This window comes from Oryzias latipes, chromosome 22, assembly GCF_002234675.1.
Source record: "Oryzias latipes chromosome 22, ASM223467v1".
Lineage (NCBI taxonomy): Eukaryota > Metazoa > Chordata > Actinopteri > Beloniformes > Adrianichthyidae > Oryzias > Oryzias latipes.
The window spans coordinates 633,764-661,526 of record NC_019880.2 but is presented as its reverse complement, the minus strand read 5'-3'; the positions used below and the strand labels follow the sequence as shown (position 1 = coordinate 661,526).

General features: G+C 52.9%; 1 protein-coding gene across 5 annotated transcripts; it reads left to right on the top strand.

Annotated features, from left to right (window-relative positions):
* The first annotated feature begins 195 nt into the window (after positions 1-195).
* Positions 196-27,199, top strand: LOC101170976 (metabotropic glutamate receptor 1). Of its 5 annotated transcripts, none has more exons than XM_023951867.1 (11): positions 196-580; positions 804-1,592; positions 2,384-2,633; positions 4,802-5,037; positions 5,200-5,214; positions 5,616-5,627; positions 8,300-8,546; positions 9,343-9,511; positions 10,304-10,430; positions 11,262-12,189; positions 12,301-12,965. In XM_023951867.1, exons 2-11 carry the CDS (start codon positions 869-871, stop codon positions 12,329-12,331), a joined length of 2,739 nt encoding a protein of 912 aa, XP_023807635.1. In that variant the 5' UTR covers positions 196-580; positions 804-868; the 3' UTR covers positions 12,332-12,965. The 5 variants fall into 5 exon arrangements, with proteins under 5 accessions (XP_023807635.1, XP_023807634.1, XP_023807631.1 ...); XM_023951866.1 differs by lacking the exon at positions 12,301-12,965 and adding an exon at positions 23,838-24,055 and having other exon boundaries at positions 197-580; XM_023951863.1 differs by lacking the exon at positions 12,301-12,965 and adding an exon at positions 23,803-27,199 and having other exon boundaries at positions 202-580.
* The last annotated feature ends 564 nt before the right edge of the window (positions 27,200-27,763 follow it).

Genomic DNA, 27,763 nt, shown 5'->3' with positions numbered 1-27,763 from the left:
TATACTAATGACTATATTACTGTATTATTACTCTGATAAATATCTGTTTAAATACAATCGAGTTGTTGAAATAATTTATATCATTTGTTTCTTTTCTGAATCTTTAGTTTAAATCCAGATGGAACGATGACGTTGCAGTTCCAGACATGTGCACATGGGGGCAGCAGATTCCTTCCCTCGTTGTCTGATGGGGGAGTAGGGGGGGTCCCGTGTTTTTTCTTCTAAGGAGGGGGGTGTAATCGTGTTATTTTGTCCCGCTTTGGTTCTCATTTTTCTGGACTTTCTTTACTTCTCAGACTTGAAGACATTTTTCTGTTTCAGAGCTCTGATCCACTTTTCCTGTCAGAAGAAAATCCAAAGTGTTTCCGTTATAGATGCGTCACTGCCCACCCCCCACCCCCACACGTGTGCGAAGCGCGACTCCGAATCAGGGACACTGCAGCGAATGTGACCCGCTTCAGGATGCAGTGAGGAAGAGGAGAAGAAGGGGGCATGTCGTGATCACGGGGACAGAGTCGGTCCCGCTGCGTTTTCCGGTTCGGTTGCACGCAGAGCAGAGCCGCCGCTCCCGCCGCCGCAGGTAGGTCCGCTCAGGTGTCGGTGCTGTTTTGGGTGCACGTGCGCGCTGGAGGACGGAGACCGGGGATGTTTGTGGAAAGTTGAGGCGGACGGGGAGCCGCTCCCGCCGCTGTCCGTGGTGCTGAAAGTCCTCAGTGTGCCGCAACCCCCCTTTCATCTTGAAGTCCTGCGGGGAGCGCGCACCTGTCCGCACTTTTAACGTTTGGTGCTTGTATCCCCCCCAGGATGAAGGTGCAGAGGCAGCTGCCCTCAGAGGATTGATGGAGTTTGGATCAGCACCTGTGGAACAATGTCGACCATGATCTACCTGATCTACCTGACTGCAGTCAGCACCTTGTCGCTGCCCGTGCTGCTGTTCCAGGCCTTCGTCTGGTCCAAAGGGAAGTATGAGCGGTCCGTGGTTCCGATCTCGGCGTCCCGCCTGGTGGCCCGCATGGATGGGGACATCATCATCGGGGCCCTGTTTTCCGTTCACCACCAACCTTCAGCTGAGAAGGTGGCGGAGAGGAAGTGCGGGGAGGTGCGCGAGCAGTACGGCATCCAGAGGGTGGAGGCCATGTTCCACGCCCTGGACCGGATCAACTCTGACCCCACCCTGCTGCCCAACATCACCCTGGGCTGCGAGATCCGGGACTCCTGCTGGCACTCCTCGGTGGCGCTGGAGCAGAGCATCGAGTTCATCCGAGACTCCCTCATCTCCATCCGGGACGACTCGGAGGGCTCCAAGTGGTGCATTGAGGGGACACCCTCCAGTCAGCCCCCATCCACCAAGAAACCCATCGTGGGAGTCATCGGACCCGGCTCCAGCTCGGTGGCGATTCAGGTCCAGAATCTCCTGCAGCTCTTCAACATCCCGCAGATCGCCTACTCTGCCACCAGCGTCGACCTGAGCGACAAGACGCTCTTCAAGTACTTCCTCCGGGTGGTTCCGTCCGACACGCTGCAGGCCAGAGCGCTGCTGGACATCGTCAAGCGACACAACTGGACCTACGTGTCTGCGGTCCACACAGAGGGTAAGGCCACGCCTCCACACCTGTGTGACATCTGCCTCAGCAGCTGCAGGTGTTTCTCGCCTGACAGCAAAGAGGAGGAGGAACCTCAGAGGAACGTCTGAGCGTCCGGCTTTCCTTCTGTGAGCTTCTGAAGAAAAGGAACCTTCGCCTGCTCCCCACTGGGTTCTTCACACTCAGCACTTTCACAAAAACGCAACTTCTGAGAGAGTTTTACTCCAGACGCTCACAGAGCAGAAGAAGAGCAGCCTCTCCAGATGTTCCAGAGGAGGTTCCTCCTTTTCCTCCCATGTGTGGGTCAGCAGTTCCTCTCCAGTTCAGAGGAGTCACTGCTGCCTCCTGTAGGACCTTCTCAGCCATCTCTGCTGAGGCAAACTCAGGTCTTCATCAAACCAAAACCACGTCAGTCCAGTTCCTGCATCCATACCTGAGTTCAGATGAGAAACGCTCAAACAAAAGCACAAGAGGTTTCCCAGGATGGACTCACAGCGGCTGATCTGAGCCTGGAAAGAGTCTGAACCTCCTGGTTCAAATTCTGATCCGTAGAATCTTTTGGTGGAATCAGTCCAGTCTGGAGGTTCCTTCCTGCTCCTCTCCTACATGGTGTGAACAGCAGCCAGGAGCTTCGGACGGACTGGATGCCTGAAGCTGCTCTCAGAGTGCTGATTCAAAGCTTCTCACACGAGTTGTTGTGGTTTCCTCACAGAAACCTTGAATTAGCGATGAAGATCTGCACATCCTCTGGAGGATGAAGAGTCTGGGTCTCACCTGACAGCGCCTCTTGTCTCCCTCAGGTAACTACGGGGAGAGTGGGATGGAGGTCTTCAAAGAGCTGGCTGCACAGGAGGGCCTCTGCATCGCTCACTCTGACAAGATCTACAGCAACGCCGGCGAGAAGCACTACGACAGGCTGCTGAGGAAGCTGCGGGAGCGCCTGCCCAAAGCCAGGGTGGTGGTCTGCTTCTGCGAAGGCATGACGGTCCGGGGGCTGCTCATGGCCATGAGGCGGCTGGGGGTCTCTGGAGAGCTCCTCCTAATTGGCAGGTTCGTTAGAGAAGTTTTCCCTCGGGGGAGCTGGCTGCTGCCACTTCTTCTGTTCGGGAGGAAAAGGGGAACTTTTCAAAGATTCCTTTTCTTCTTGCTATTTCGGGGGGGGGGGGTCATCAAACTAAATGATAGCAGAGTTCAAAGCAGCCTCCATTACGTCAGATTTCAGATGCAGCCTCTCCCACTTTTGCAGCTCTCAGGCTTTCCTTTTGCATGCATGCTTCTTTCATGTGCAGCCTTGTGCCTGAAGGCTCCGTGTGGAGCTGTTTGATGGCTGCATGCGTCCTTCATGCCGAGGAACCGTCAGTGGATGTGCTGCAGCTGTGGAAAGAAAAGCTCCCCCTGTTTGGATTCTAACCAGCGAGCTGTGTTGTTACATCCACATCTGTAAATCAGTGCCGGTGTCGTCAAATCTGTGGTTTTGGACGGTTCTTTTTTGTGCAGTTTTGTGTTTTTGGTTTTTCCTGTTGGCGTTTGGGTTTAGTTCTCCGGTTTCCTTAAACACCTTTAGGTTCTTTATGAAAGGCTGAAATTTGTCCTCCTGCCTCCGGTTGAAGCTCCACGCCGTGATGAGGAGCGGTTCCCTGCTGCTCGCATCAGTCGACTCCTTTTGTATCTGAACACCTCAAACCTTTGATGATTTCTTTGCCAGAAAGTTTCAGAACGCTCAAATAACTCTGTGAGGAGTAGAACCCAGAGTGGAGACACGTCTGTCATTCCTGACATGGATTTGTTTCCAGAGCTGCATGTTGCAGTTTGGGAAAGTTTCTTCCCTCAGTTTTGTGTTTCTGTTGTTGTGAGCTGTCGCAGCGCCTTCACAGATGGGTCGTGGACTGAAACCAAAGTGTCCCAGAAAGCAGATCTTTAGGTGGAGCTCTGCAGGACCAGGATGGACGGCACGCAGACGTCAGGTGGAATCAGACATGTCCTCTTCTCTGTGAGGAAGACGCTGCGAGTCGAGCTCAGTCATGAAAAATGCATCCACTGCTTCCTGTCAGAGGACAAGCAGCATGGCTAATATGTGGCAGCGCCTTCATCAGGAGCTGCAGAGCGAACTTCATCGCCCAAACGCTCACTTCTGCTGCTGTTAGACGTTTCTGCTGAAACATTCAGAGCGTCTGTGGTTCTCCTACAGCAAAGTGAAAAACAGTGATCAGCCGTGACCCACTCATGAAAAAGGAGGACTTGTGCCGACCTCAACCTCCCCTCGCCCTGTGGCTCCTCCTTCATGCTGCTGCTGAAGTTTCTGCAGAAGATGAGGAGGCTGTGAGGGACCGAGCTCGTTTTCCAGGTCAAGGAGACTCCTGAAAAAGGAAAGTGTTTTTGGAGCGATGGATGCATGCAGAGTTCTGCAGAACTGCAAAGCCCGGAGGTGCCGGTCACCAGGTGTCCACCTCCTGCTGTGAGGAGGACAAAGGAGGCGGGAGATCTCACGCCTCAGATCCCTCACCAAGCGCCTTTGATCAGCCCCCACCGCTGCGTTCTGTTTGTTCAAAGTGACTCACGAAGCTGCGATCTCAGATCTGAGCTGCAGATCCGGACAGTCCAGCGGGTCCTGACGTCAGAACTGGTGGCGGGTTCTGGCGCTCAGAGTGTTGGAGCGGGATGGTGTGATGCTGAGGAGCAGATGGTCGGGTAGCGTGGACGCTGTCGCACGGACACCCACCGTCACGCCACCGCTCTGAGGCCTGAAAGTGGACGTTACAACTTCTGCCTCCCAGACGCCGTTTCTGTAGAAGACAGAATCTCAGGAACTCCAGAGGCCAAACGCTGTCGTCTGGGTTACCGGCAGGTTTGGGGTGCTGCTCATCAAACTCCTCAGTGTGGGGTGCAGACGTTCAGTGAATTCTGGCTAACCCCCCAGGGTTCACACACGCTGCAAGCTTTTACTTTCAAACTGATGCTCAGGTCCTAGAGGACGATTTAATTTAGCATTTAAAAAGTGGTTTTACAATTCAGGATTCATGTAAAAGCTCCTGCAGGCCTCACAGAGCTTCACGATACCATCAACCATAGAGGTCAGGTTCAAGGTCAACGGAAACAGAAGGACCTCTGTCATCAGATCCTGATCCACGATCTCCATGGATCCACATCAACAACACGGGCCTGAGATTCTGGATCTGATCCAGTCCTGTGATTCAGACGCCGTCTGCTCCTCTCCGCAGTGACGGCTGGGCAGACAGGGTGGAGGTGGTGGAGGGATTCGAACCCGAGGCGGTGGGCGGCATCACCGTCAAGCTGCAGTCGGCGGACGTGTCCTCCTTTGATGATTACTTCCTGAAGCTGAAGCTCAGCACCAACACCCGCAACCCGTGGTTCCCCGAGTTCTGGCAGTACCGCTTCCAGTGCCGCCTTCCCGGACACCCCCAGGAGAACCTGAACTACGCACGCAACTGCACAGGTAGCTGCACCCCTTACCTGCTTACCTGGGAGGGGGTCTTTGTTTCTGTTTGTTCTGTTGGAGCCAGAAGCCCCCAGAGATGGGAAAGCTGGGGGGGGGGGGGGGGGGGTCTTAGTCCATGTTTTAACACATTCTTTTATTTCATTCATGTGGCCTCCACAGAGGATGATGATCTAGGTAAAACTCCTTTTTCCAGGGCTGCGGTGAACGCATCATCTTCAGTTTCTGAAACGTTGCTCATCAGCATGTCTCCAAAACGCCGCTCCCATCACCCTTTTCTGTATATTTACGTTTTTAATCTGAAGGTTGACCAGAACCAGAATGTTTGTCCACATGGATCAGAAATCAATAAACGTAAATATAAACCAATGCATGCTCCTCCTCCTCTCTGAATCTGCTTCTGCACCTCCTGAACTCCTCCTTGGTTTTGGCGGCACGTTTTCCTGAATTCCCTCCACCTGACTGATGCTCCAGCCAAGCTTCCATGCCTCATGGTAGACGTTAGAGCAGAACCTGTTTCCCAGAAGCTGAACCCGCTTCTTCTTCTCTCTTTCCTCCTCTTCCTCTTCTATGAGTAGAACTCCAGGACGGTGAGTCAAAGCCTCTCGGTGGACCTTAAGCGCTCCTCATGAAAATATACACAGAGGTTGACTGACATTAAGCTTCGTGAAGAGGGCGTGGCCACAGCGTTTGCCTTTAATCTCAGTGGACCTCTTCTATATGAAGCTATTGGGATGTTTTTAGGCGGTGTGAAACCTGGGAACGGGGGCTCCGGTTCCTCCATTCCGACCTCAGAGATTGATTTGAAACAGCCCAATAACTGCTGTGGCTTCCAGTGCATGATGTCACCACAGAGGGATGGCATAGGTGGTGCAGCGGCCTGCCGGTTTGCATGACTGAAGCTGGCTCCCAGCTCAGCGGGCGCCGCGGACGAGGAGCTCCTAAAGTAGTTCAGCAGCAGCAGCAGCAGCAGCAGCAGCAGCAGCAGCAGCGTTCCCTTCAGATGCTCCAGCAGCTGCCACCAACAGGATTTCCTGTCGGGTGATGCTGCCGCCCGCTGAGCGGCGGCAGCATCACCCGATGACCACGCGGAGCTACAACCGCTTCAGTGTGGAGGGATATCGATTCCACCTCAACGCACACAAGACTTTCTGTTGAAAATGAAAACATGACATATTTGCTTTCAAATACTTTTTCTATGCTTTCAAAATTGTAAAGTTTGCCTTCAAATCTTTTGTTTTTGCTTCACCCTTTCCACCCAAAATTTCATTTTTGCTTTAATTGTTTTTACTTTCAAAATGTTTGTTTTTACTTTCAAAAACGATTTTTGCGTTTGCAACTCGAATGTTTCAGATGCGTTGTGTCTCATCTCGCTTTTTTCCTATCTTTGATTTTGCTGCCATTAGTTTGAGTTTAAAGCTGCCATCAAACAGATTGGTCCAGATTCTACACAATCAAAGCAAAAAAACAGTGAAAGCAAATATTTATATTTTCTTTTTCAACTTAGACAGTTTAGTTTGCAGCGTGGTGGCATAGATATTACTCCATACTACAGTAATGCATGCAGTGAGTGACAGCTACACAGTCAAATGCTGCTGGGTGAAGCAGGCTGACCCTTGAAGCTTCTGAAGCTTCTGAAGCTTCTGAAGCTTCTGGAGCTTCTGAAGCTTCAGAAGCTGAGAAAACTTAAGTCTTTTAGCCAATGAGAAGGTAGAACATTGAGTTCCCTCCTGCTTCATCAGAAGTACAGGGAACAGAAAGATAAAAAGGATGTAAAGAAGTTTGGTGACCAGGTAATTCATGTCTGTTCAGGTCATGAAAAAAACCAGCTTACATGAACGCACCACACACAGACATCAAGGACAAAACCAGGAAAACTCATTTTAGACTCTTTATCAAGTCAATGCACATGAGAGCTCATTCTAGAACCACAAGACCTCCAGAACCAGACTGAGAGACCTCCAGAGACCCGACCCGCCTCCGGACAGACCGGACAGGCGGACAGGCGCGTTTTTATCGGGAACAGAGGGATCTCAGCAGATCAGGACTTAGAAGCTGCTGTTCTGCTGCGTCCTGAACCCTCTCTGAGGATGGTACTGGTTCAGATAGGAACTCATGACTCAGCATTTCTCCACTGTCGACTGATGGCTCCACCCACTCCTGTTCAGGGACGTGTGATAGTGGGTTTCAGTCCCTCGGTAGACATTTTAGACAGGTCCACATAAAGTCACATGGTTCCAGACGGACTTGTCCACCATCCGCCCCGCTGCGGCTCTGGCATGGTCACGGCTGTGGATCAGTGTCTAACACCATGGCAGAGGGGAAGCCGTTCAGAGGTTGGATGTGGACGGGTTGAAGCTCTCTGGTTGGAGCAGCCTGTCCGCCAACTGTTGACCATGAGGGTCAAATTCCAGGCTGCTCTGTCATTGTGCCTTTGAGCCAGACACTGAGTCCACATAGAAACCAGCAGTCAGTTCATGCGCTGGAACGTTTTCTTCATCCATGAATGTGTTTGTTTGTCAAAAGCTGATCTGGACAAACAACATCGCAGACGATCAAGAAACTGAGAAACGGCTTCTGGAGAAAATGTGAAAAAGAAAACCCTCCAAACATGTGTTGCTCTGGACGTTCTCCTTTGTGGGTAGCATTCCACATGCACACACACACGCAAACACACACGCAAACACACACACACAAACACACAACATGGGCTGCAGGGATGACAAACCGCATGATCACCTGAAAAGGTGGTCATGTTTGCAGGTGCGGCTGCTGTGCAGTCTGCATGCAGACGTGTTTCCAGCTCTGCGTTGTCTGCGTTGTCTGCGCAGCCGTGATGCTTTATCAGAGCGTGTCTCTGAAGAGCCTCTACAAAGACAAACTGCTTTGCTTCCAGCTTGCATTACACTGAACTGATAGGGTGAGTTTGGACTGGACCTGCTTTCCTCTGAACTAAACCCAGTTCTGTGTCTGAAAGGCACAGACAGGCTTCCCAGATTGGTGCTCTCACACAGTCAGGTTCTAATTGGATCTGTCTCTCCGCCGAGTAGCCGGGCTTCCAGCAGCCTCCCACAGAGAAGGACATTAGTCGTAGGTTTGGCTGCTGCAGTGCATGATGTGAGCACCGATCACTCCTCTGTAACTTCCTGCTAGACCCTGAGACCTGAAAGCAGGAGCATTTAGGAGACGCTCCTGCTTGCAGCCCTGCAGGCCGTTCTGCTTCCTGCTTCTGAAAGTCTTCACTGTGGTGTCGTGTGGGCAGGTTATGAAAGCCTGGAGGACAACTATGTTCAGGACAGTAAGATGGGCTTCGTCATCAACGCCATCTACGCCATGGCCCACGGCCTGCATGACATGCACTCCCACCTGTGCCCCGACCACGTGGGGCTCTGCGACGACATGGAGCCCGTGGATGGAAGCCACCTGCTGGACTTCCTGCTCAAGACTTCCTTCGCCGGTGTTTCTGGAGAAGACATCTGGTTCGATGAGAATGGAGACTCACCTGGAAGGTAAAGCCCCGCCCATCTGGCTCTGCCACAGGTGATGTTTTGATGCTTTAACCGGTTTTTCTTCAACTCAAATTCCAGAACGTTTCTTTATCAGAGCCAACAGAAAACATACTTTAATGATCCAGTCAACATTTTTCCAACACATAACATGACATGTCCAGTTGTCTCCAGACTCTCTGGAGAGAGGAGGAGATGCTGCGGTAACCGTGGTAACCATGAGACCAGCAATCTCCTCTTAGGAATGTACTCATTTTTAATGATGTCACGTGAACATTTGTTCTGTTTTCTTTGGGTTTTTTGGAGAAGAAAAGAGTTGAAATGATTCTTAAAACTTTTTTTTCCAAAGCCTCTGCCTCCTTTGATGTCACCATGGCAACAGCAGAGAGTTTCTATCAGAGCAGCCGCAGGAGCAAACTCCTGCAGATTCCTGTAAATTCTTCTCCTAATTAAAACACTAAGACACTAACAGTGGATCCACCAGGGAGGAGAGCGCCACCTAGAGTCAAGATCTGAAATGATGGAGAAAATGCTGGAAGGATTGACCTCTGACCCCAGATTTTACCTGCAGGAACCTGAAACTTCCAGCTGAGGGTCTCTGACCCCCGCAGAGTCCCAGCTGCTTCAGGGTCACTAGCATGTCCGACTCTGAACAGAAAGGAGGCCTGCAGATCAGTGTGTTCTGAGACGCAGCTCCTTCAATGTTGTTAAAAACGTTTTCACGTCTTCAGTCGGCGCCCTGTTGCACCGCACAAAGGTGAAGACATCTAAAGTGTTTGCTGTCCGTTTCCTCCGTCAGGTACGAGATCATGAACTTTCAGCGGGTGGAGCCCGGCGTCTACGACTACATCAACATCGGCTCCTGGCACGAGGGCCTCCTCAGCCTGGAGGAGGAGCTGATCCCGATGAACAGCAGCGACATGGTGCGCTCCGTCTGCAGCGAGCCCTGCTCCAAAGGAGAGATCAAGGTCCTGGACCGTCCTCTGTGCAAATGTGTGTTGCTGTGCGCTGCACGGCCTAGAGCTGCAGCTCCTAAAGGCATGATGGGTAATGATGGCTGCCGTTCTCAGAGGTGACCCGAGTCAGAGGTTTGCTTCAGTCTGCAGCAGCAGAGGAACAGTGGGATCTGAGCGTCAGACGCTCCTCCACCGTTCAGCTTCAGCGAGGCTGAGACGTCTGTGCAGGAACCAGAACCACTGGGTTCTGATGAGGGAAAACTCCCATTCACCCTTAAACATGGCGTTTTTCCTGCAGCATGAAGGTTTGAAAAGAGAACGGAGGGTTGTGGTTCCTTCAGAAGCATCCATTGGTTCTGATTAGGTCTCCGTCACGCGTCCCTGCTGTTCCCTCTCTCAGCCACAGCCTTTAGTTGAGGGGTTGAACGGTGGGAGGGAGAGTTTGATGTCTTTTCCTTCAGTTCATGAATTTGGTGGAGTGTTGTTTGTAAATGACAGACGGACAAACATCAAACTGGGCTGAAACCGGGAAAAGGGTGTCCGGTTCTGTATCAGCTGCTGGTTCCTGAGTGCAGAGGCGTCATCCTCGCACATCTGGAAACAGCAGCACCATGTGGGGCACGCCCCCCCCCCAGCCAAACTGAGCGTGGTCCTGCGTCTATCACTGAAACTCTTGGTCAGACGTGTCGCATGTTGGTGTGTTTGTGGTTCCTGCAGCGACTGAAAGCCGTTTGTTCTGTCAGAAGAAGGTTAGCTTGCTGGAAGAAGTGACGCCTTTTCTCCGTGTTCCTGAAATGGAAACAGGTCATCAGGAAGGGGGAGGTGAGCTGCTGCTGGATCTGCACCGCCTGCAAGGAGAACGAGTACGTCCAGGACGAGTTCACCTGCAAGGCCTGCGAGCTGGGCTGGTGGCCCGACGAGGAGCTGGAAGGTGGGTTTCCTCCTCCCTGCAGGTTCTGTGTTGGTTCTCCTCAAAGCCGGGACCAGAGACAGGTTCTGTTGGATCCGTCTCAGAGGCGGGCCGGAACTGCGATGCGGTTTCATCTGTCGGGAGCAGCAGCTCTGAAGGGGCTGGAATTCATGCTGACGCTGTGGAGATCAGAACCGGCGGCGGTAGACCCTGGACTCCCCGGAGAGGCCCCCCCCCCCCCCCCGCTTTCACAGAGACGTTGAGTTGGCGGTGCAGGCGCTCCTGCTGGCAGAAGCCGCATAGGCCGCCCTTCCCGCCGCAGCGCCTCCCAAACCCGTTCCGTCCCATTTCCACTGCTTTCCCATGACACCTGAGAGCACATTCATCATCCTCGCCGTTTCACGCCACAGCTGCCCTACTTCTCTCTGCTGGCCCACTTTTAGGGGGCTTGTAGTCCAAACATGAGGATGTGCTGGTGTTTCTGCAGACGCAGACCTGCCAGAGCTTCACAGGAACGCCGTCTCAGTCAGTGTCCGTGTGGATGGAGGCGGGTTTCAGGCTTCAGAGAGACTCCATCCTGCTGGACTCGTCTAAAAGGCAGTCAGTTGCTTTGTCCTGCAGCAGCGACCCCCCCCCCCTGAGCTGGCTGTAGCCCAGCCTGGCCGTGGTGGAGCGGAAAAGCGTTTATTTATAGCTGAGCTACAAACCTACTTTGGAAGTTTCTGCATTTTCAGGCTGAGATGCCTTTGCTCAATTTTTGATGAACTCTTTAATAAAATCCTCAGTTGGTGCTGAAAGCAGGAGATAAAAGATGGATGTGAGTCTTTTACTCCCATGTTTCCCTTTCTTCAGGCTGTCAGCCCATCCCCCTGCACTACCTGGAGTGGAGCAACCCCGAGTCCATCATTCAGGTGGTCTTCTCCTGCCTGGGCATCCTGGTGACCTCCTTCGTGGCCTTCATCTTCGTCTTGTACCGGGACACGCCTGTGGTCAAATCCTCCAGTCGGGAGCTCTGCTACATCATTTTAGCAGGAATCTTCCTGGGCTACCTGTGCCCCTTCACGCTCCTCGCCCGGCCCACGGTGGCGTCCTGCTACCTGCAAAGACTTCTGGTCGGCTTCTCGGCTGCCATGTGCTACTCGGCCTTGGTTACCAAAACCAACCGCATCGCTCGCATCCTGGCCGGCAGCAAGAAGAAGATCTGCACCAGGAAGCCGAGGTTCATGAGCGCCTGGGCTCAGGTGGTCATCGCCTCCGTCCTGATCAGCGTCCAGCTGACGCTGGAGGTCACCCTCATCATCATGGAGCCGCCGGAGCCCATCAAGTCCTACCCGAGCATCAGAGAGGTCTTCCTCATCTGCAACACCAGCAACCTGGGCGTTGTGGCTCCGCTGGGCTACAACGGTTTGCTCATCATGAGCTGCACCTACTACGCCTTCAAGACCCGCAACGTTCCTGCCAACTTCAACGAGGCCAAGTACATCGCCTTCACCATGTACACCACCTGCATCATCTGGCTGGCCTTCGTGCCAATCTACTTTGGCAGCAACTACAAGATCATCACCACGTCCTTCTCCGTCAGCCTCAGCGTGACGGTGGCTCTGGGCTGCATGTTCACGCCAAAGATGTACATCATCCTCGCTAAGCCTGAGCGAAACGTGCGCAGCGCCTTCACCACCTCAGACGCCGTGCGCATGCACGTCGGCGACGGCAAAATTGCCTGCCGCAGCAACAGTCTTCTCAACATGTTCAAGAGGAAGAAGAACGCCGGGAACGGCAGGTGGGTCCTTAATTGAGTCTGAGCGCTGCTCCTGAAGCACCTCAGGGATGCTAGTTTGCCGCCGTTCCCTCCCGGAGGGAGCCTGACCTCTAACTGTACTCACTTTCATAGGGGCGCCCGTTACAAAGAGTGGCAAATGTAGGTCAGTACCAGATTCCCGCCCTCATCACAACCTGACACCTGATGAGAATGAAAACCAGCATCTCTGTGTGCTCAGGGACAAACCCAGGCTTCCTGCGGCGCTGCGGGAATCGAACCCACCATTTCAGACACTTTACTGAGCGCCTGCAGGAACCCTGGGCAAAAAAGTACAACACTCTGAACCAGTGTTTGCCCGTTTAGACTCATGAAGACACAGATTATGGTTTCAAACAGAATCCTGGTCCCTGATCCCAAACCAGGACGGTTTCTGCTGATCTGCTACCCTCACAGAATCCGTCAGGTTTCAGTCCAGACTTTGACCAGAACTCTCCAGAACTGTCCGTCAGGACTCGGCTGTAGTAAAACAATGTCAATGCTACCCCCCCCACACACACACACACACAAACACACACACCTCCACACAGCGCTTTCAGGAGAACAAAAGACAGAAGGAGCGTGCAGTTCCATCAGCTGCTCATGTGGAGGCGCTATAGTCCAAATCAGCTTTAAACTGGATGGAAAACAGCAGGAAGGAGGAAAGTAGCTCCTCCCACTCGTCCTCTGAGGAGCATCCATGCAGGAGCTCCTGCTCCTGCTCCTTCTTTACTTCACCTTCCAGATTCACGCTGTGGCTGTTTGGTTCTCCTCCAAACACACTGCACAGCAGCAGTTCACAGCAGCTCTTCCCTATGGTTCTCCTCCTCTCTGTGGTTCTCCTTCTCTCTCTGGTTCTCCTCTTCTCTCTGGTTCTCCTCCTCTCTGTGGTTCTCCTCCTCTCTGTGGTTCTCCTTCTCTCTCTGGTTCTCCTCCTCTCTGAGGTTCTCCTCTTCTCTGAGGTTCTCCTCTTCTCTCTGGTTCTCCTCCTCTCTGAGGTTCTCCTCCTCTCTATGGTTCTCCTCCTCTCTCTGGTTCTCCTCCTCTCTGAGGTTCTCCTCCTCTCTCTGGTTCTCCTCCTCTCTGAGGTTCTCATCCTCTCTGTGGTTCTCCTCCTCTCTTTGGTTCTCCTCCTCTCTCTGGTTCTCCTCCTCTCTTTGGTTCTCCTCCTCTCTCTGGTTCTCCTCCTCTCTGAGGTTCTCCTCCTCTCTGAGGTTCTCCTCCTCTCTCTGGTTCTCCTCATCTCTCTGGTTCTCCTCCTCTCTGAGGTTCTCCTCCTCTCTGAGGTTCTCCTCCTCTCTTTGGTTCTCCTCCTCTCTGAGGTTCTCCTCCTCTCTGAGGTTCTCCTCCTCTCTGAGGTTCTCCTCCTCTCTGAGGTTCTCCTCCTCTCTTTGGTTCTCATCCTCTCTGTGGTTCTCCTCCTCTCTGTGGTTCTCCTCCTCTCTTTGGTTCTCCTCCTCTCTGAGGTTCTCCTCCTCTCTGAGGTTCTCCTCCTCTCTCTGGTTCTCCTCATCTCTCTGGTTCTCCTCCTCTCTGAGGTTCTCCTCCTCTCTGAGGTTCTCCTCCTCTCTTTGGTTCTCCTCCTCTCTGAGGTTCTCCTCCTCTCTCTGGTTCTCCTCCTCTCTGAGGTTCTCCTCCTCTCTCTGGTTCTCCTCCTCTCTCTGGTTCTCCACCTCTCTGAGGTTCTCCTCCTCTCTGAGGTTCTCCTCCTCTCTGAGGTTCTCCTCCTCTCTGAGGTTCTCCTCCTCTCTTTGGTTCTCATCCTCTCTGTGGTTCTCCTCCTCTCTTTGGTTCTCCTCCTCTCTCTGGTTCTCCTCCTCTCTTTGGTTCTCCTCCTCTCTATGGTTCTCCTCCTCTCTCTGGTTCTCCTCCTCTCTGAGGTTCTCCTCCTCTCTCTGGTTCTCCTCCTCTCTGAGGTTCTCATCCTCTCTGTGGTTCTCCTCCTCTCTTTGGTTCTCCTCCTCTCTCTGGTTCTCCTCCTCTCTTTGGTTCTCCTCCTCTCTCTGGTTCTCCTCCTCTCTGAGGTTCTCCTCCTCTCTGAGGTTCTCCTCCTCTCTCTGGTTCTCCTCATCTCTCTGGTTCTCCTCCTCTCTGAGGTTCTCCTCCTCTCTGAGGTTCTCCTCCTCTCTTTGGTTCTCCTCCTCTCTGAGGTTCTCCTCCTCTCTGAGGTTCTCCTCCTCTCTCTGGTTCTCCTCCTCTCTGAGGTTCTCCTCCTCTCTCTGGTTCTCCTCCTCTCTCTGGTTCTCCTCCTCTCTGAGGTTCTCGTCCTCTCTGAGGTTCTCCTCCTCTCTGATGTTCTCCTCCTCTCTGAGGTTCTCCTCCTCTCTTTGGTTCTCATCCTCTCTGTGGTTCTCCTCCTCTCTTTGGTTCTCCTCCTCTCTCTGGTTCTCCTCCTCTCTTTGGTTCTCCTCCTCTCTCTGGTTCTCCTCCTCTCTAAGGTTCTCCTCCTCTCTGAGGTTCTCCTCCTCTCTCTGGTTCTCCTCCTCTCTGAGGTTCTCCTCCTCTCTGAGGTTCTCGTCCTCTCTGAGGTTCTCCTCCTCTCTGAGGTTCTCCTCCTCTCTCTGGTTCTCCTCCTCTCTGAGGTTCTCCTCCTCTATGAGGTTCTCCTCCTCTCTTTGGTTCTCTTCCTCTCATTGGTTCTCCTCCTCTCTTTGGTTCTCCTTCTCTCTCTGGTTCTCCTCCTCTATGAGGTTCTCCTCCTCTCTCTGGTTCTCCTCCTCTCTGAGGTTCTCATCCTCTCTGTGGTTCTCCTCCTCTCTGAGGTTCTCCTCCTCACTGTGGTTCTCCTCCTCTCTTTGGTTCCCCTCCTCTCTCTGGTTCTCCTCCTCTCTGAGGTTCCCCTCCTCTCTTTGGTTCTCCTCCTCTCTCTGGTTCTCCTCCTCTCTGAGGTTCTCCTCCTCTCTTTGGTTCTCCTCCTCTCTGTGGTTCTCCTCTTCTCTCTGGTTCTCCTCCTCTCATTGGTTCTCCTCCTCTCTTTGGTTCTCCTTCTCTCTCTGGTTCTCCTCCTCTCTCTGGTTTTCCTCCTCTCTGAGGTTCTCCTCCTCTCTCTGGTTCTCCTCCTCTCTGAGGTTCTCATCCTCTCTGTGGTTCTCCTCCTCTCTTTGGTTCTCCTCCTCTCTCTGGTTCTCCTCCTCTCTCTGGTTCTCCTCCACTCTGAGGTTCTCCTCTCTGTGGTTCTCCTCCTCTCTTTGGTTCTCCTCCTCTCTGTGGTTCTCCTCCTCTCTGTGGTTCTCCTCCTTTCTTTGGTTCTCCTCCTCACTGTGGTTCTCCTCCTCTCTGTGGTTCTCCTCCTCTCTTTGGTTCTCCTCCTCTCTGTGGTTCTCCTCCTCTCTTTGGTTCTCCTCCTCTCTGTGGTTCTCCTCCTCTCTTTGGTTCTCCTCCTCTCTGATGTTCTCCTCCTCTATGAGGTTCTCCTCCTCTCTTTGGTTCTCCTCCTCTCATTGGTTCTCCTCCTCTCTTTGGTTCTCCTTCTCTCTCTGGTTCTCCTCCTCTCTGAGGTTCTCCTCCTCTCTCTGGTTCTCCTCCTCTCTGAGGTTCTCCTCCTCTCTCTGGTTCTCCTCCTCTCTGAGGTTCTCCTCCTCTCTGAGGTTCTCCTCCTCTCTCTGGTTCTCCTCCTCTCTGAGGTTCTCCTCCTCTCTCTGGTTCTCCTCCTCTCTCTGGTTCTCCTCCTCTCTCTGGTTCTCCTCCTCTCTTTGGTTCTCCTCCTCTCTCTGGTTCTCCTCCTCTCTGTGGTTCTCCTCCTCTCTCTGGTTCTCCTCCTCTCTGAGGTTCTCCTCCTCTCTGAGGTTCTCCTCCTCTCTCTGGTTCTCCTCCTCTCTCTGGTTCTCCTCCTCTCTTTGGTTCTCCTCCTCTCTCTGGTTCTCCTCCTCTCTGAGGTTCTCCTCCTCTCTGAGGTTCTCCTCCTCTCTCTGGTTCTCCTCCTCTCTCTGGTTCTCCTCCTCTCTCTGGTTCTCCTCCTCTCTCTGGTTCTCCTCCTCTCTGAGGTCCACCTCCTCTCTCTGGTTCTCCTCCTCTCTGAGGTTCTCCTCCTCTCTGAGGTTCTCCTCCTCTCTCTGGTTCTCCTCCTCTCTCTGGTTCTCCTCCTCTCTCTGGTTCTCCTCCTCTCTGAGGTTCTCCTCCTCTCTCTGGTTCTCCTCCTCTCTCTGGTTCTCCTCCTCTCTTTGGTTCTCCTCCTATCTTTGGTTCTCCTCCTCTCTCTGGTTCTCCTCCTCTCTGAGGTTCTCCTCCTCTCTGAGGTTCTCCTCCTCTCTCTGGTTCTCCTCCTCTCTGAGGTTCCCCTCCTCTCTTTGGTTCTCCTCCTCTCTCTGGTTCTCCTCCTCTCTGAGGTTCTCCTCCTCTCTTTGGTTCTCCTCCTCTCTGTGGTTCTCCTCTTCTCTCTGGTTCTCCTCCTCTCATTGGTTCTCCTCCTCTCTTTGGTTCTCCTTCTCTCTCTGGTTCTCCTCCTCTCTCTGGTTTTCCTCCTCTCTGAGGTTCTCCTCCTCTCTCTGGTTCTCCTCCTCTCTGAGGTTCTCATCCTCTCTGTGGTTCTCCTCCTCTCTTTGGTTCTCCTCCTCTCTCTGGTTCTCCTCCTCTCTCTGGTTCTCCTCCACTCTGAGGTTCTCCTCTCTGTGGTTCTCCTCCTCTCTTTGGTTCTCCTCCTCTCTGTGGTTCTCCTCCTCTCTGTGGTTCTCCTCCTTTCTTTGGTTCTCCTCCTCACTGTGGTTCTCCTCCTCTCTGTGGTTCTCCTCCTCTCTTTGGTTCTCCTCCTCTCTGTGGTTCTCCTCCTCTCTTTGGTTCTCCTCCTCTCTGTGGTTCTCCTCCTCTCTTTGGTTCTCCTCCTCTCTGATGTTCTCCTCCTCTATGAGGTTCTCCTCCTCTCTTTGGTTCTCCTCCTCTCATTGGTTCTCCTCCTCTCTTTGGTTCTCCTTCTCTCTCTGGTTCTCCTCCTCTCTGAGGTTCTCCTCCTCTCTCTGGTTCTCCTCCTCTCTGAGGTTCTCCTCCTCTCTCTGGTTCTCCTCCTCTCTGAGGTTCTCCTCCTCTCTGAGGTTCTCCTCCTCTCTCTGGTTCTCCTCCTCTCTGAGGTTCTCCTCCTCTCTCTGGTTCTCCTCCTCTCTCTGGTTCTCCTCCTCTCTCTGGTTCTCCTCCTCTCTTTGGTTCTCCTCCTCTCTCTGGTTCTCCTCCTCTCTGTGGTTCTCCTCCTCTCTCTGGTTCTCCTCCTCTCTGAGGTTCTCCTCCTCTCTGAGGTTCTCCTCCTCTCTCTGGTTCTCCTCCTCTCTCTGGTTCTCCTCCTCTCTTTGGTTCTCCTCCTCTCTCTGGTTCTCCTCCTCTCTGAGGTTCTCCTCCTCTCTGAGGTTCTCCTCCTCTCTCTGGTTCTCCTCCTCTCTCTGGTTCTCCTCCTCTCTCTGGTTCTCCTCCTCTCTCTGGTTCTCCTCCTCTCTGAGGTCCACCTCCTCTCTCTGGTTCTTCTCCTCTCTTTGGTTCTCCTCCTCTCTCTGGTTCTCCTCCTCTCTGAGGTTCTCCTCCTCTCTGAGGTTCTCCTCCTCTCTCTGGTTCTCCTCCTCTCTCTGGTTCTCCTCCTCTCTCTGGTTCTCCTCCTCTCTGAGGTTCTCCTCCTCTCTCTGGTTCTCCTCCTCTCTCTGGTTCTCCTCCTCTCTTTGGTTCTCCTCCTATCTTTGGTTCTCCTCCTCTCTCTGGTTCTCCTCCTCTCTGAGGTTCTCCTCCTCTCTGAGGTTCTCCTCCTCTCTCTGGTTCTCCTCCTCTGAGGTTCTCCTCCTCTCTGAGGTTCTCCTCCTCTCTCTGGTTCTCCTCCTCTCTGAGGTTCTCCTCCTCTCTCTGGTTCTCCTCCTCTCTGAGGTTCTCCTCTCTGAGGTTCTCCTCCTCTCTCTGGTTCTCCTCCTCTCTGAGGTTCCCCTCCTCTATGAGGTTCTCCTCCTCTCTTTGGTTCTCCTCCTCTCATTGGTTCTCCTCCTCTCTGAGGTTCTCCTCCTCTCTGATGTTCTCCTCCTCTCTGAGGTTCTCCTCCTCTCTTTGGTTCTCATCCTCTCTGTGGTTCTCCTCCTCTCTTTGGTTCTCGTCCTCTCTCTGGTTCTCCTCCTCTCTTTGGTTCTCCTCCTCTCTCTGGTTCTCCTCCTCTCTAAGGTTCTCCTCCTCTCTGAGGTTCTTCTCCTCTCTCTGGTTCTCCTCCTCTCTGAGGTTCTCCTCCTCTCTGAGGTTCTCGTCCTCTCTGAGGTTCTCCTCCTCTCTGAGGTTCTCCTCCTCTCTCTGGTTCTCCTCCTCTCTGAGGTTCTCCTCCTCTATGAGGTTCTCCTCCTCTCTTTGGTTCTCTTCCTCTCATTGGTTCTCCTCCTCTCTTTGGTTCTCCTTCTCTCTCTGGTTCTCCTCCTCTATGAGGTTCTCCTCCTCTCTCTGGTTCTCCTCCTCTCTGAGGTTCTCATCCTCTCTGTGGTTCTCCTCCTCTCTGAGGTTCTCCTCCTCACTGTGGTTCTCCTCCTCTCTTTGGTTCCCCTCCTCTCTCTGGTTCTCCTCCTCTCTGAGGTTCCCCTCCTCTCTTTGGTTCTCCTCCTCTCTCTGGTTCTCCTCCTCTCTGAGGTTCTCCTCCTCTCTTTGGTTCTCCTCCTCTCTGTGGTTCTCCTCTTCTCTCTGGTTCTCCTCCTCTCATTGGTTCTCCTCCTCTCTTTGGTTCTCCTTCTCTCTCTGGTTCTCCTCCTCTCTCTGGTTTTCCTCCTCTCTGAGGTTCTCCTCCTCTCTCTGGTTCTCCTCCTCTCTGAGGTTCTCATCCTCTCTGTGGTTCTCCTCCTCTCTTTGGTTCTCCTCCTCTCTCTGGTTCTCCTCCTCTCTCTGGTTCTCCTCCACTCTGAGGTTCTCCTCTCTGTGGTTCTCCTCCTCTCTTTGGTTCTCCTCCTCTCTGTGGTTCTCCTCCTCTCTGTGGTTCTCCTCCTTTCTTTGGTTCTCCTCCTCACTGTGGTTCTCCTCCTCTCTGTGGTTCTCCTCCTCTCTTTGGTTCTCCTCCTCTCTGTGGTTCTCCTCCTCTCTTTGGTTCTCCTCCTCTCTGTGGTTCTCCTCCTCTCTTTGGTTCTCCTCCTCTCTGATGTTCTCCTCCTCTATGAGGTTCTCCTCCTCTCTTTGGTTCTCCTCCTCTCATTGGTTCTCCTCCTCTCTTTGGTTCTCCTTCTCTCTCTGGTTCTCCTCCTCTCTGAGGTTCTCCTCCTCTCTCTGGTTCTCCTCCTCTCTGAGGTTCTCCTCCTCTCTCTGGTTCTCCTCCTCTCTGAGGTTCTCCTCCTCTCTGAGGTTCTCCTCCTCTCTCTGGTTCTCCTCCTCTCTGAGGTTCTCCTCCTCTCTCTGGTTCTCCTCCTCTCTCTGGTTCTCCTCCTCTCTCTGGTTCTCCTCCTCTCTTTGGTTCTCCTCCTCTCTCTGGTTCTCCTCCTCTCTGTGGTTCTCCTCCTCTCTCTGGTTCTCCTCCTCTCTGAGGTTCTCCTCCTCTCTGAGGTTCTCCTCCTCTCTCTGGTTCTCCTCCTCTCTCTGGTTCTCCTCCTCTCTTTGGTTCTCCTCCTCTCTCTGGTTCTCCTCCTCTCTGAGGTTCTCCTCCTCTCTGAGGTTCTCCTCCTCTCTCTGGTTCTCCTCCTCTCTCTGGTTCTCCTCCTCTCTCTGGTTCTCCTCCTCTCTCTGGTTCTCCTCCTCTCTGAGGTCCACCTCCTCTCTCTGGTTCTTCTCCTCTCTTTGGTTCTCCTCCTCTCTCTGGTTCTCCTCCTCTCTGAGGTTCTCCTCCTCTCTGAGGTTCTCCTCCTCTCTCTGGTTCTCCTCCTCTCTCTGGTTCTCCTCCTCTCTCTGGTTCTCCTCCTCTCTGAGGTTCTCCTCCTCTCTCTGGTTCTCCTCCTCTCTCTGGTTCTCCTCCTCTCTTTGGTTCTCCTCCTATCTTTGGTTCTCCTCCTCTCTCTGGTTCTCCTCCTCTCTGAGGTTCTCCTCCTCTCTGAGGTTCTCCTCCTCTCTCTGGTTCTCCTCCTCTGAGGTTCTCCTCCTCTCTGAGGTTCTCCTCCTCTCTCTGGTTCTCCTCCTCTCTGAGGTTCTCCTCCTCTCTCTGGTTCTCCTCCTCTCTGAGGTTCTCCTCTCTGAGGTTCTCCTCCTCTCTCTGGTTCTCCTCCTCTCTGAGGTTCCCCTCCTCTATGAGGTTCTCCTCCTCTCTTTGGTTCTCCTCCTCTCATTGGTTCTCCTCCTCTCTTTGGTTCTCCTTCTCTCTCTGGTTCTCCTCCTCTATGAGGTTCTCCTCCTCTCTCTGGTTCTCCTCCTCTCTGAGGTTCTCATCCTCTCTGTGGTTCTCCTCCTCTCTGAGGTTCTCCTCCTCACTGTGGTTCTCCTCCTCTCTTTGGTTCCCCTCCTCTCTCTGGTTCTCCTCCTCTCTGAGGTTCCCCTCCTCTCTGTGGTTCTCCTCTTCTCTCTGGTTCTCCTCCTCTCTTTGGTTCTCCTCCTCTCTTTGGTTCTCCTCCTCTCTCTGGTTCTCCTCCTCTCTGAGGTTCTCCTCCTCTCTGAGGTTCTCCTCCTCTCTTTGGTTCTCCTCCTCTCTGTGGTTCTCCTCTTCTCTCTGGTTCTCCTCCTCTCATTGGTTCTCCTCCTCTCTTTGGTTCTCCTTCTCTCTCTGGTTCTCCTCCTCTCTGAGGTTCTCCTCCTCTCTCTGGTTTTCCTCCTCTCTGAGGTTCTCCTCCTCTCTGAGGTTCTCCTCCTCTCTGGTTCTCCTCCTCTCTCTGGTTCTCCTCCTCTCTCTGGTTCTCCTCCTCTCTGAGGTTCTCCTCTCTGAGGTTCTCCTCCTCTCTCTGGTTCTCCTCCTCTCTGAGGTTCTCCTCCTCTCTTTGGTTCTCCTCCTCTCTCTGGTTCTCCTCCTCTCTGAGGTTCTCCTCCTCTCTGAGGTTCTCCTCCTCTCTTTGGTTCTCCTCCTCTCTGTGGTTCTCCTCTTCTCTCTGGTTCTCCTCCTCTCATTGGTTCTCCTCCTCTCTTTGGTTCTCCTTCTCTCTCTGGTTCTCCTCCTCTCTGAGGTTCTCCTCCTCTCTCTGGTTTTCCTCCTCTCTGAGGTTCTCATCCTCTCTGTGGTTCTCCTCCTCTCTTTGGTTCTCCTCCTCTCTCTGGTTCTCCTCCTCTCTCTGGTTCTCCTCCTCTCTGAGGTTCTCCTCTCTGAGGTTCTCATCCTCTCTGTGGTTCTCCTCCTCTCTGAGGTTCTCCTCCTCACTGTGGTTCTCCTCCTCTCTTTGGTTCCCCTCCTCTCTCTGGTTCTCCTCCTCTCTGAGGTTCCCCTCCTCTCTGTGGTTCTCCTCTTCTCTCTGGTTCTCCTCCTCTCTTTGGTTCTCCTCCTCTCTCTGGTTCTCCTCCTCTCTGAGGTTCTCCTCCTCTCTGAGGTTCTCCTCCTCTCTTTGGTTCTCCTCCTCTCTGTGGTTCTCCTCTTCTCTCTGGTTCTCCTCCTCTCATTGGTTCTCCTCCTCTCTTTGGTTCTCCTTCTCTCTCTGGTTCTCCTCCTCTCTGAGGTTCTCCTCCTCTCTCTGGTTTTCCTCCTCTCTGAGGTTCTCCTCCTCTCTGAGGTTCTCCTCCTCTCTCTGGTTCTCCTCCTCTCTGAGGTTCTCATCCTCTCTGTGGTTCTCCTCCTCTCTTTGGTTCTCCTCCTCTCTCTGGTTCTCCTCCTCTCTCTGGTTCTCCTCCTCTCTGAGGTTCTCCTCTCTGTGGTTCTCCTCCTCTCTTTGGTTCTCCTCCTCTCTGTGGTTCTCCTCCTCTCTGTGGTTCTCCTCCTTTCTTTGGTTCTCCTCCTCTCTGTGGTTCTCCTCCTCTCTTTGGTTCTCCTCCTCTCTGTGGTTCTCCTCCTCTCTTTGGTTCTCCTCCTCTCTGTGGTTCTCCTCCTCTCTTTGGTTCTCCTCCTCTCTGATGTTCTCCTCCTCTATGAAGTTCTCCTCTTCTCTTTGGTTCTCCTCCTCTCATTGGTTCTCCTCCTATCTTTGGTTCTCCTTCTCTCTCTGGTTCTCCTCCTCTCTGAGGTTCTCCTCCTCTCTCTGGTTCTCCTCCTCTCTCTGGTTCTCCTCCTCTCTCTGGTTCTCCTCCTCTCTCTGGTTCTCCTCCTCTCTCTGGTTCTCCTCCTCTCTTTGGTTCTCCTCCTCTCTCTGGTTCTCCTCCTCTCTCTGGTTCTCCTCCTCTCTGTGGTTCTCCTCCTCTCTCTGGTTCTCCTCCTCTCTCTGGTTCTCCTCCTCTCTCTGGTTCTCCTCCTCTCTCTGGTTCTCCTCCTCTCTGAGGCTCTCCTCCACTCTGAGGTTCTCCTCCTCTCTCTGGTCCCCCTCCTCTCTCTGGTTCTCCTCCTCTCTGAGGTTCCCCTCCTCTCTGTGGTTCTCCTCTTCTCTCTGGTTCTCCTCCTCTCTTTGGTTCTCCTCCTCTCTCTGGTTCTCCTCCTCTCTGAGGTTCTCCTCCTCTCTGAGGTTCTCCTCCTCTCTTTGGTTCTCCTCCTCTCTGTGGTTCTCCTCTTCTCTCTGGTTCTCCTCCTCTCATTGGTTCTCCTCCTCTCTTTGGTTCTCCTTCTCTCTCTGGTTCTCCTCCTCTCTGAGGTTCTCCTCCTCTCTCTGGTTTTCCTCCTCTCTGAGGTTCTCCTCCTCTCTGAGGTTCTCCTCCTCTCTGTGGTTCTCCTCCTCTCTCTGGTTCTCCTCCTCTCTCTGGTTCTCCTCCTCTCTTTGGTTCTCTTCCTCTCTTTGGTTCTCCTCCTCTCTCTGGTTCTCCTCCTCTCTGAGGTTCTCCTCCTCTCTGAGGTTCTCCTCCTCTCTTTGGTTCTCCTCCTCTTTCTGGTTCTCCTCCTCTCTCTGGTTCTCCTCCTCTCTTTGGTTCTCCTCCTCTCTCTGGTTCTCCTCCTCTCTCTGGTTCTCCTCCTCTCTCTGGTTCTCCTCCTCTCTCTGGTTCTCCTCCTCTCTCTGGTTCTCCTCCTCTCTTTGGTTCTCCTCCTCTCTCTGGTTCTCCTCCTCTCTCTGGTTCTCCTCCTCTCTCTGGTTCTCCTCCTCTCTTTGGTTCTCATCCTCTCTTTGGTTCTCCTCCTCTCTCTGGTTCTCCTCCTCTCTGAGGTTCTCCTCCTCTCTGAGGTTCTCCTCCTCTCTTTGGTTCTCCTCCTCTTTCTGGTTCTCCTCCTCTCTCTGGTTCTCCTCCTCTCTTTGGTTCTCCTCCTCTCTCTGGTTCTCCTCCTCTTTCTGGTTCTCCTCCTCTCTCTGGTTCTCCTCCTCTCTTTGGTTCTCCTCCTCTCTCTGGTTCTCCTCCTCTCTCTGGTTCTCGTCCTCTCTTTGGAACGTTCCTTTGCGTTCACATTGAAGTGACCCGTTCCAGAGTCGGTCGGCAGAACCGAGACTCCTGTTCTAAAGAGGACTGTTGGATCTGGATTCTGTCCCAGCTGCGGTTGGGTGAAGGCGGGTTCCCCCTGAACCGCTCCTTTGGACATTTGTCCCCCAAACCTTCTTACCTGTGATTACACCTGTACAACCGTTCATGACAGTCTGATCAAAGCAGGGGGGCAAATACTTTCACAGTGGTGTGTACTTTTTAAGTGAACCAGAAATTCTGTCTTTGCTTGTGTCTTTCTGGGTTCCTGCCAAGTAACAGTGCTCTTTATTTTGTTCTTAGTTCTAATGGAAAGTCTGTGTCATGGTCTGAACCAGGTGCAAGACACCCCCCCACAGGGGATCACATGTGGCACAGACTGTCAGTCCATGTGAAGAAACAGGAAGCAGCTTCCAATCAGACCGCCGTCATCAAACCGCTCACTAACACCTACCACGGCGCCGCTCAGGACTTCTCCGACCTCAGCACCAAGACTCTGTACAACGTGGCTGAGGAGGACGAGAGCGAGCCTGTCAGTTACAACCCCCCCGCGACCCCCCCCATGATGGCCCACGGGCAGATGCCTGCCTGTGGGGGCAACAGAGACGAGGAGGCGGAGCTCTTCTCTGCCCAGCCTCTGCAGGAAAACAGCATCATTCCTCCCCCCGTGATGAAGGAGCGCGTGGGTGAGGGGGGGTCTCTGAAGTTCAGCAGCGACCCCCACGAGATCTGCCCTCTGATCCGCATGCCTCCGCCCGTGAGCAGCGGCAGGCCGGTTTACCACCAGGCTCACCTGATCCAGCAGGAGCCGGTGCTGCCGGACCACCTTGACCCGTTTGACGAAGAGTCTGTCTATCCTGAGGAGGAGGAGGAGGAGGAGGAGGAGGAGGAGGAGGGCGAACAGTTTGGACTTCTCCATGGATACATGTACAACAACACACAGATTCACGATGACGAGGCTGACGTCAAACTGGCCATGGAGGACTCTCTGGCTTTGATGCCCCCCTCCCCGTTCCGAGATCGCTCTTTCACTCCAGAGAGCCCGTTTCCCAACTCGCCGGCGTCCGAGTCCATGTTGTCCACGCCCCCAAACGTGACGTACGCCTCGGTCATCCTCGGAGACTGCAAGCAAAGCTTCTCCACTCTGTGAGCAGACGCTTCCAGTCGTCATGACAACGCGTTCGGATGCTTCTGAGCCCCCCCCAAGCCCCCCAGAGGGTTCCAACGCTATTTAATGACTGCTGTGATAAAAGTGCAGAAAAGAACGGCGTCTTCATGTTAGCATCACATGCAGTAGGTAGAAGCCTGCATTCCTAGCAGACCGACTGTATTTCTAACCATGGTAGGATAAAGTAGGCCGTAGGCGCCTGCGGGTCACGCTCTGTACATTCCTGTCGTGAGGAGAACCTCATCGCCAAACGTTCTTCTGTTCCTTCATGCTGACGTTCTGAGAGCAGGTTATGGGGCTGAGGGAACCCGCAGAGAGAAGGCATTTCCTCTATGGGCACGCTGCGGCGGCGGGTCGTGGTGAGCGCTGATACAACACGGGAAGAGCACACCAGGCACGGGACGCGCGTTTGAACTCCTAGAGCAAGCTGTTGGCGTGTTCTTGAGCGCGTCTAGGAGTTCAACCCAAACCCTGAAAAGCGCCTTTACCTTTTCATCGGAAGCGTTCGCTTGAACGTTTGTTGCTGAGGGCGGCGTGATCGTGACTTCAGGGTAAAGCGTGGTGTACACATTCTTCAGTTTTTTAACCCCCCCAAATCCTGCAGACTGTTGCAGTAGCTGGTTGTGTGCGGTCAGTCAGGAGCCAGTACTCCCACCTCACTAACGACCGGACTGTGGCGTAAGGACGCTCTACCACAGCATCACCCTACGTCAGAAGTGCAACTTCCATTGTCCTTACAAACACTTCACTTACCACACGCACAACAATGGTACGTTCCATTTTCATGACGTCCCTTAAGGTGTCCATACGAGCCTCAAGGGAACTGAACGACACACCTGAGCTCCCCTTAAGCCCCTCCTCTCTGCGACCCACCACGGACCCAGACAGCCCAAGAACCTGCAGAACCCGTACTGACCCCCCCCCCCCCCCCCCCCCCCCCCAGAGGCTTTAGCACAAACATGAGGGTCGCACAGGAAGTGGAACATGTGGTCATAAGGCCTTTGCTTCACCTGTGGCTGCATTGAACTTCCTGTTCCACCTTGGGTTGGTCAGGTGAAAGAATCGCCCGTTCCTCCCGTTTCCTGATGGGTTTTCTAGAGTTCTTTGTTTCATCAAACCTCAGAGAGAACGCGTTAAAGTCACGGAACAAAGTCACGGAGTGAAATGACTCAGACAGTAAACAGGAAGCAGGTTTGGCTTTGGTTCCTTCAGCATCAGCATTAAGAAACAGGAGAACGTCTCTGGAAACCGTTCCAAAACGTCACGTTTGGATCTGCTTTGTGGAGTAACAGTGAAAGCCTGAAAGGCTCTGAGGCGTTCCAACGTTTCAAAGAATCACCTGTTATTTAGGCTGATATTTTCAAAATAAAAGCAGATCAGTCAACTGTAAATGCGAGTGTGTAGAAGACTTTCATTACCGCGTTAGTTATGCTCACAAACTGTAGAAACAGGAAAAAGTCCTGCAGAAAGCAGCCGAGGATCATCAACATGAGCTAGCAGAGCTTCACGCTGCTTCGCTGAAGACTCATCTGCCGTTTAGACCACGTCTTCATCCAGAGTCTTCAGAAGTGAAGCTTACAGGTCCATGCTTTGGTCGGGGAGAGGAACCTAAAGGCCTCGGAGTCTCCAGAAGAAATATCTTTCAAAAAGAAATGATCCGGAAACACCAGAGGGAAGCTGTCGGTCTAGTTTCAGACTGTTGACCCGGAGCTGCCACAGGAAGCTGGACTCACCTTTCTGAAGCAAAGAGGCTTCGGTTTCAGATGAATGAGAACCTAAAGGTGATGTTTTGGTTTCAGTGGGTTTCCAAACTCCAGCTGCTCTGAAACTAGTCTTAGCGTTTCTCAGGTTGTAACGACGTTTCCTTGTTGGAAGGCCTGAGGAGCGATGTGGGTGGAGCCTGGAGGCGTGGGTTCAGACCTCGTCGCCGTTTCTTTGCTAAACTAAAGCTGTTCCATGAAGCTCATGTGACATTCCAGCAAATCTCCTCATTTAGTCTATGAAGAATGTAGCAGAAGGACAGAACTGCCTTTTCTTTCCTTGGTTTTGTATATTTATGCCCCCTGTGGTCTGAATCCAGCTCTGTACTGTAACGTGAAATGTTTTCTATTTAGACACGATGCTGTAAAGATCATCCTATGAGATCAATTATTCTGTTTTGTGAATGTAGAAATGTTTTGCTTTCCAAATCCCTCTGAGGTTCCGTCTTCAGCAGAACATCCGTCCCGTCGGGTCGTCAGGAGCTTCACTGCCTTCCAGAGCTTTTCGCCATCATGAAGTGCTTTGGTTTCCATTTATTCTGATTGTAGCTGCAGCTTCTGCCAGATTCATTAGGCCTGAATTGATCAACAAAGCACTATTATTTGGAGTAAACTTGATATTTTGTATGTTTTTGTGTCCTGAATACTTTGAGAACTTGATGTACAGAAAGTACTACTACTTTGATCTTCTGCTGTTTGTCCACAAAGAAAAGATGTAATTTCAATGCTGAGAGACTCGATGACAATAAATACGGAGTTCCATCGAAAACAGGATCTATTGAATAAATGAGGATTGGATCAGTTTCCAGGTGTTGTCCAGGATCAGAGGGACGTTTATGGATGTTGATGAGGCTGGAATGGACCGGAAGACCTCCAAGCAGCCGGGTCAGAAGGGTCTCTTCGGACGGAAGCGTCCCAGGTTTGGACTCGGAGATGACGAGAACAACCAGAGAACCAAATGAGAAGGTCTCATCGAAGCCACCGAAACCCTGCAGTCCTCACAACCCCACCCCCACCCCTCCCCTCAGACGTGGAGAAGGTCTTCAGACCACGACAGGGAACCTCTGAAAGCAGAGTTCTCCTCTGAGAGCTCACAGCCCCTCCTGCCTCAGCTCCACAAACCCAAACCAGAGTCGACTCCCCGCCATCCACCATCAACATCAGAGAGGCCTCCTTCATCAGAGACAAGGTGAGGGGCGACGGGCCTTCATCTCCTTCCTCTGCCTCAGTGACCAGGTCCAATCAACACCTCTGTGGACAGGAAGCAGCTCATGAACAGGCCAGCAGGAGGCGCCGCCTCCACACGAGGACCACATCCAAAGAGCCAGAGGGACAG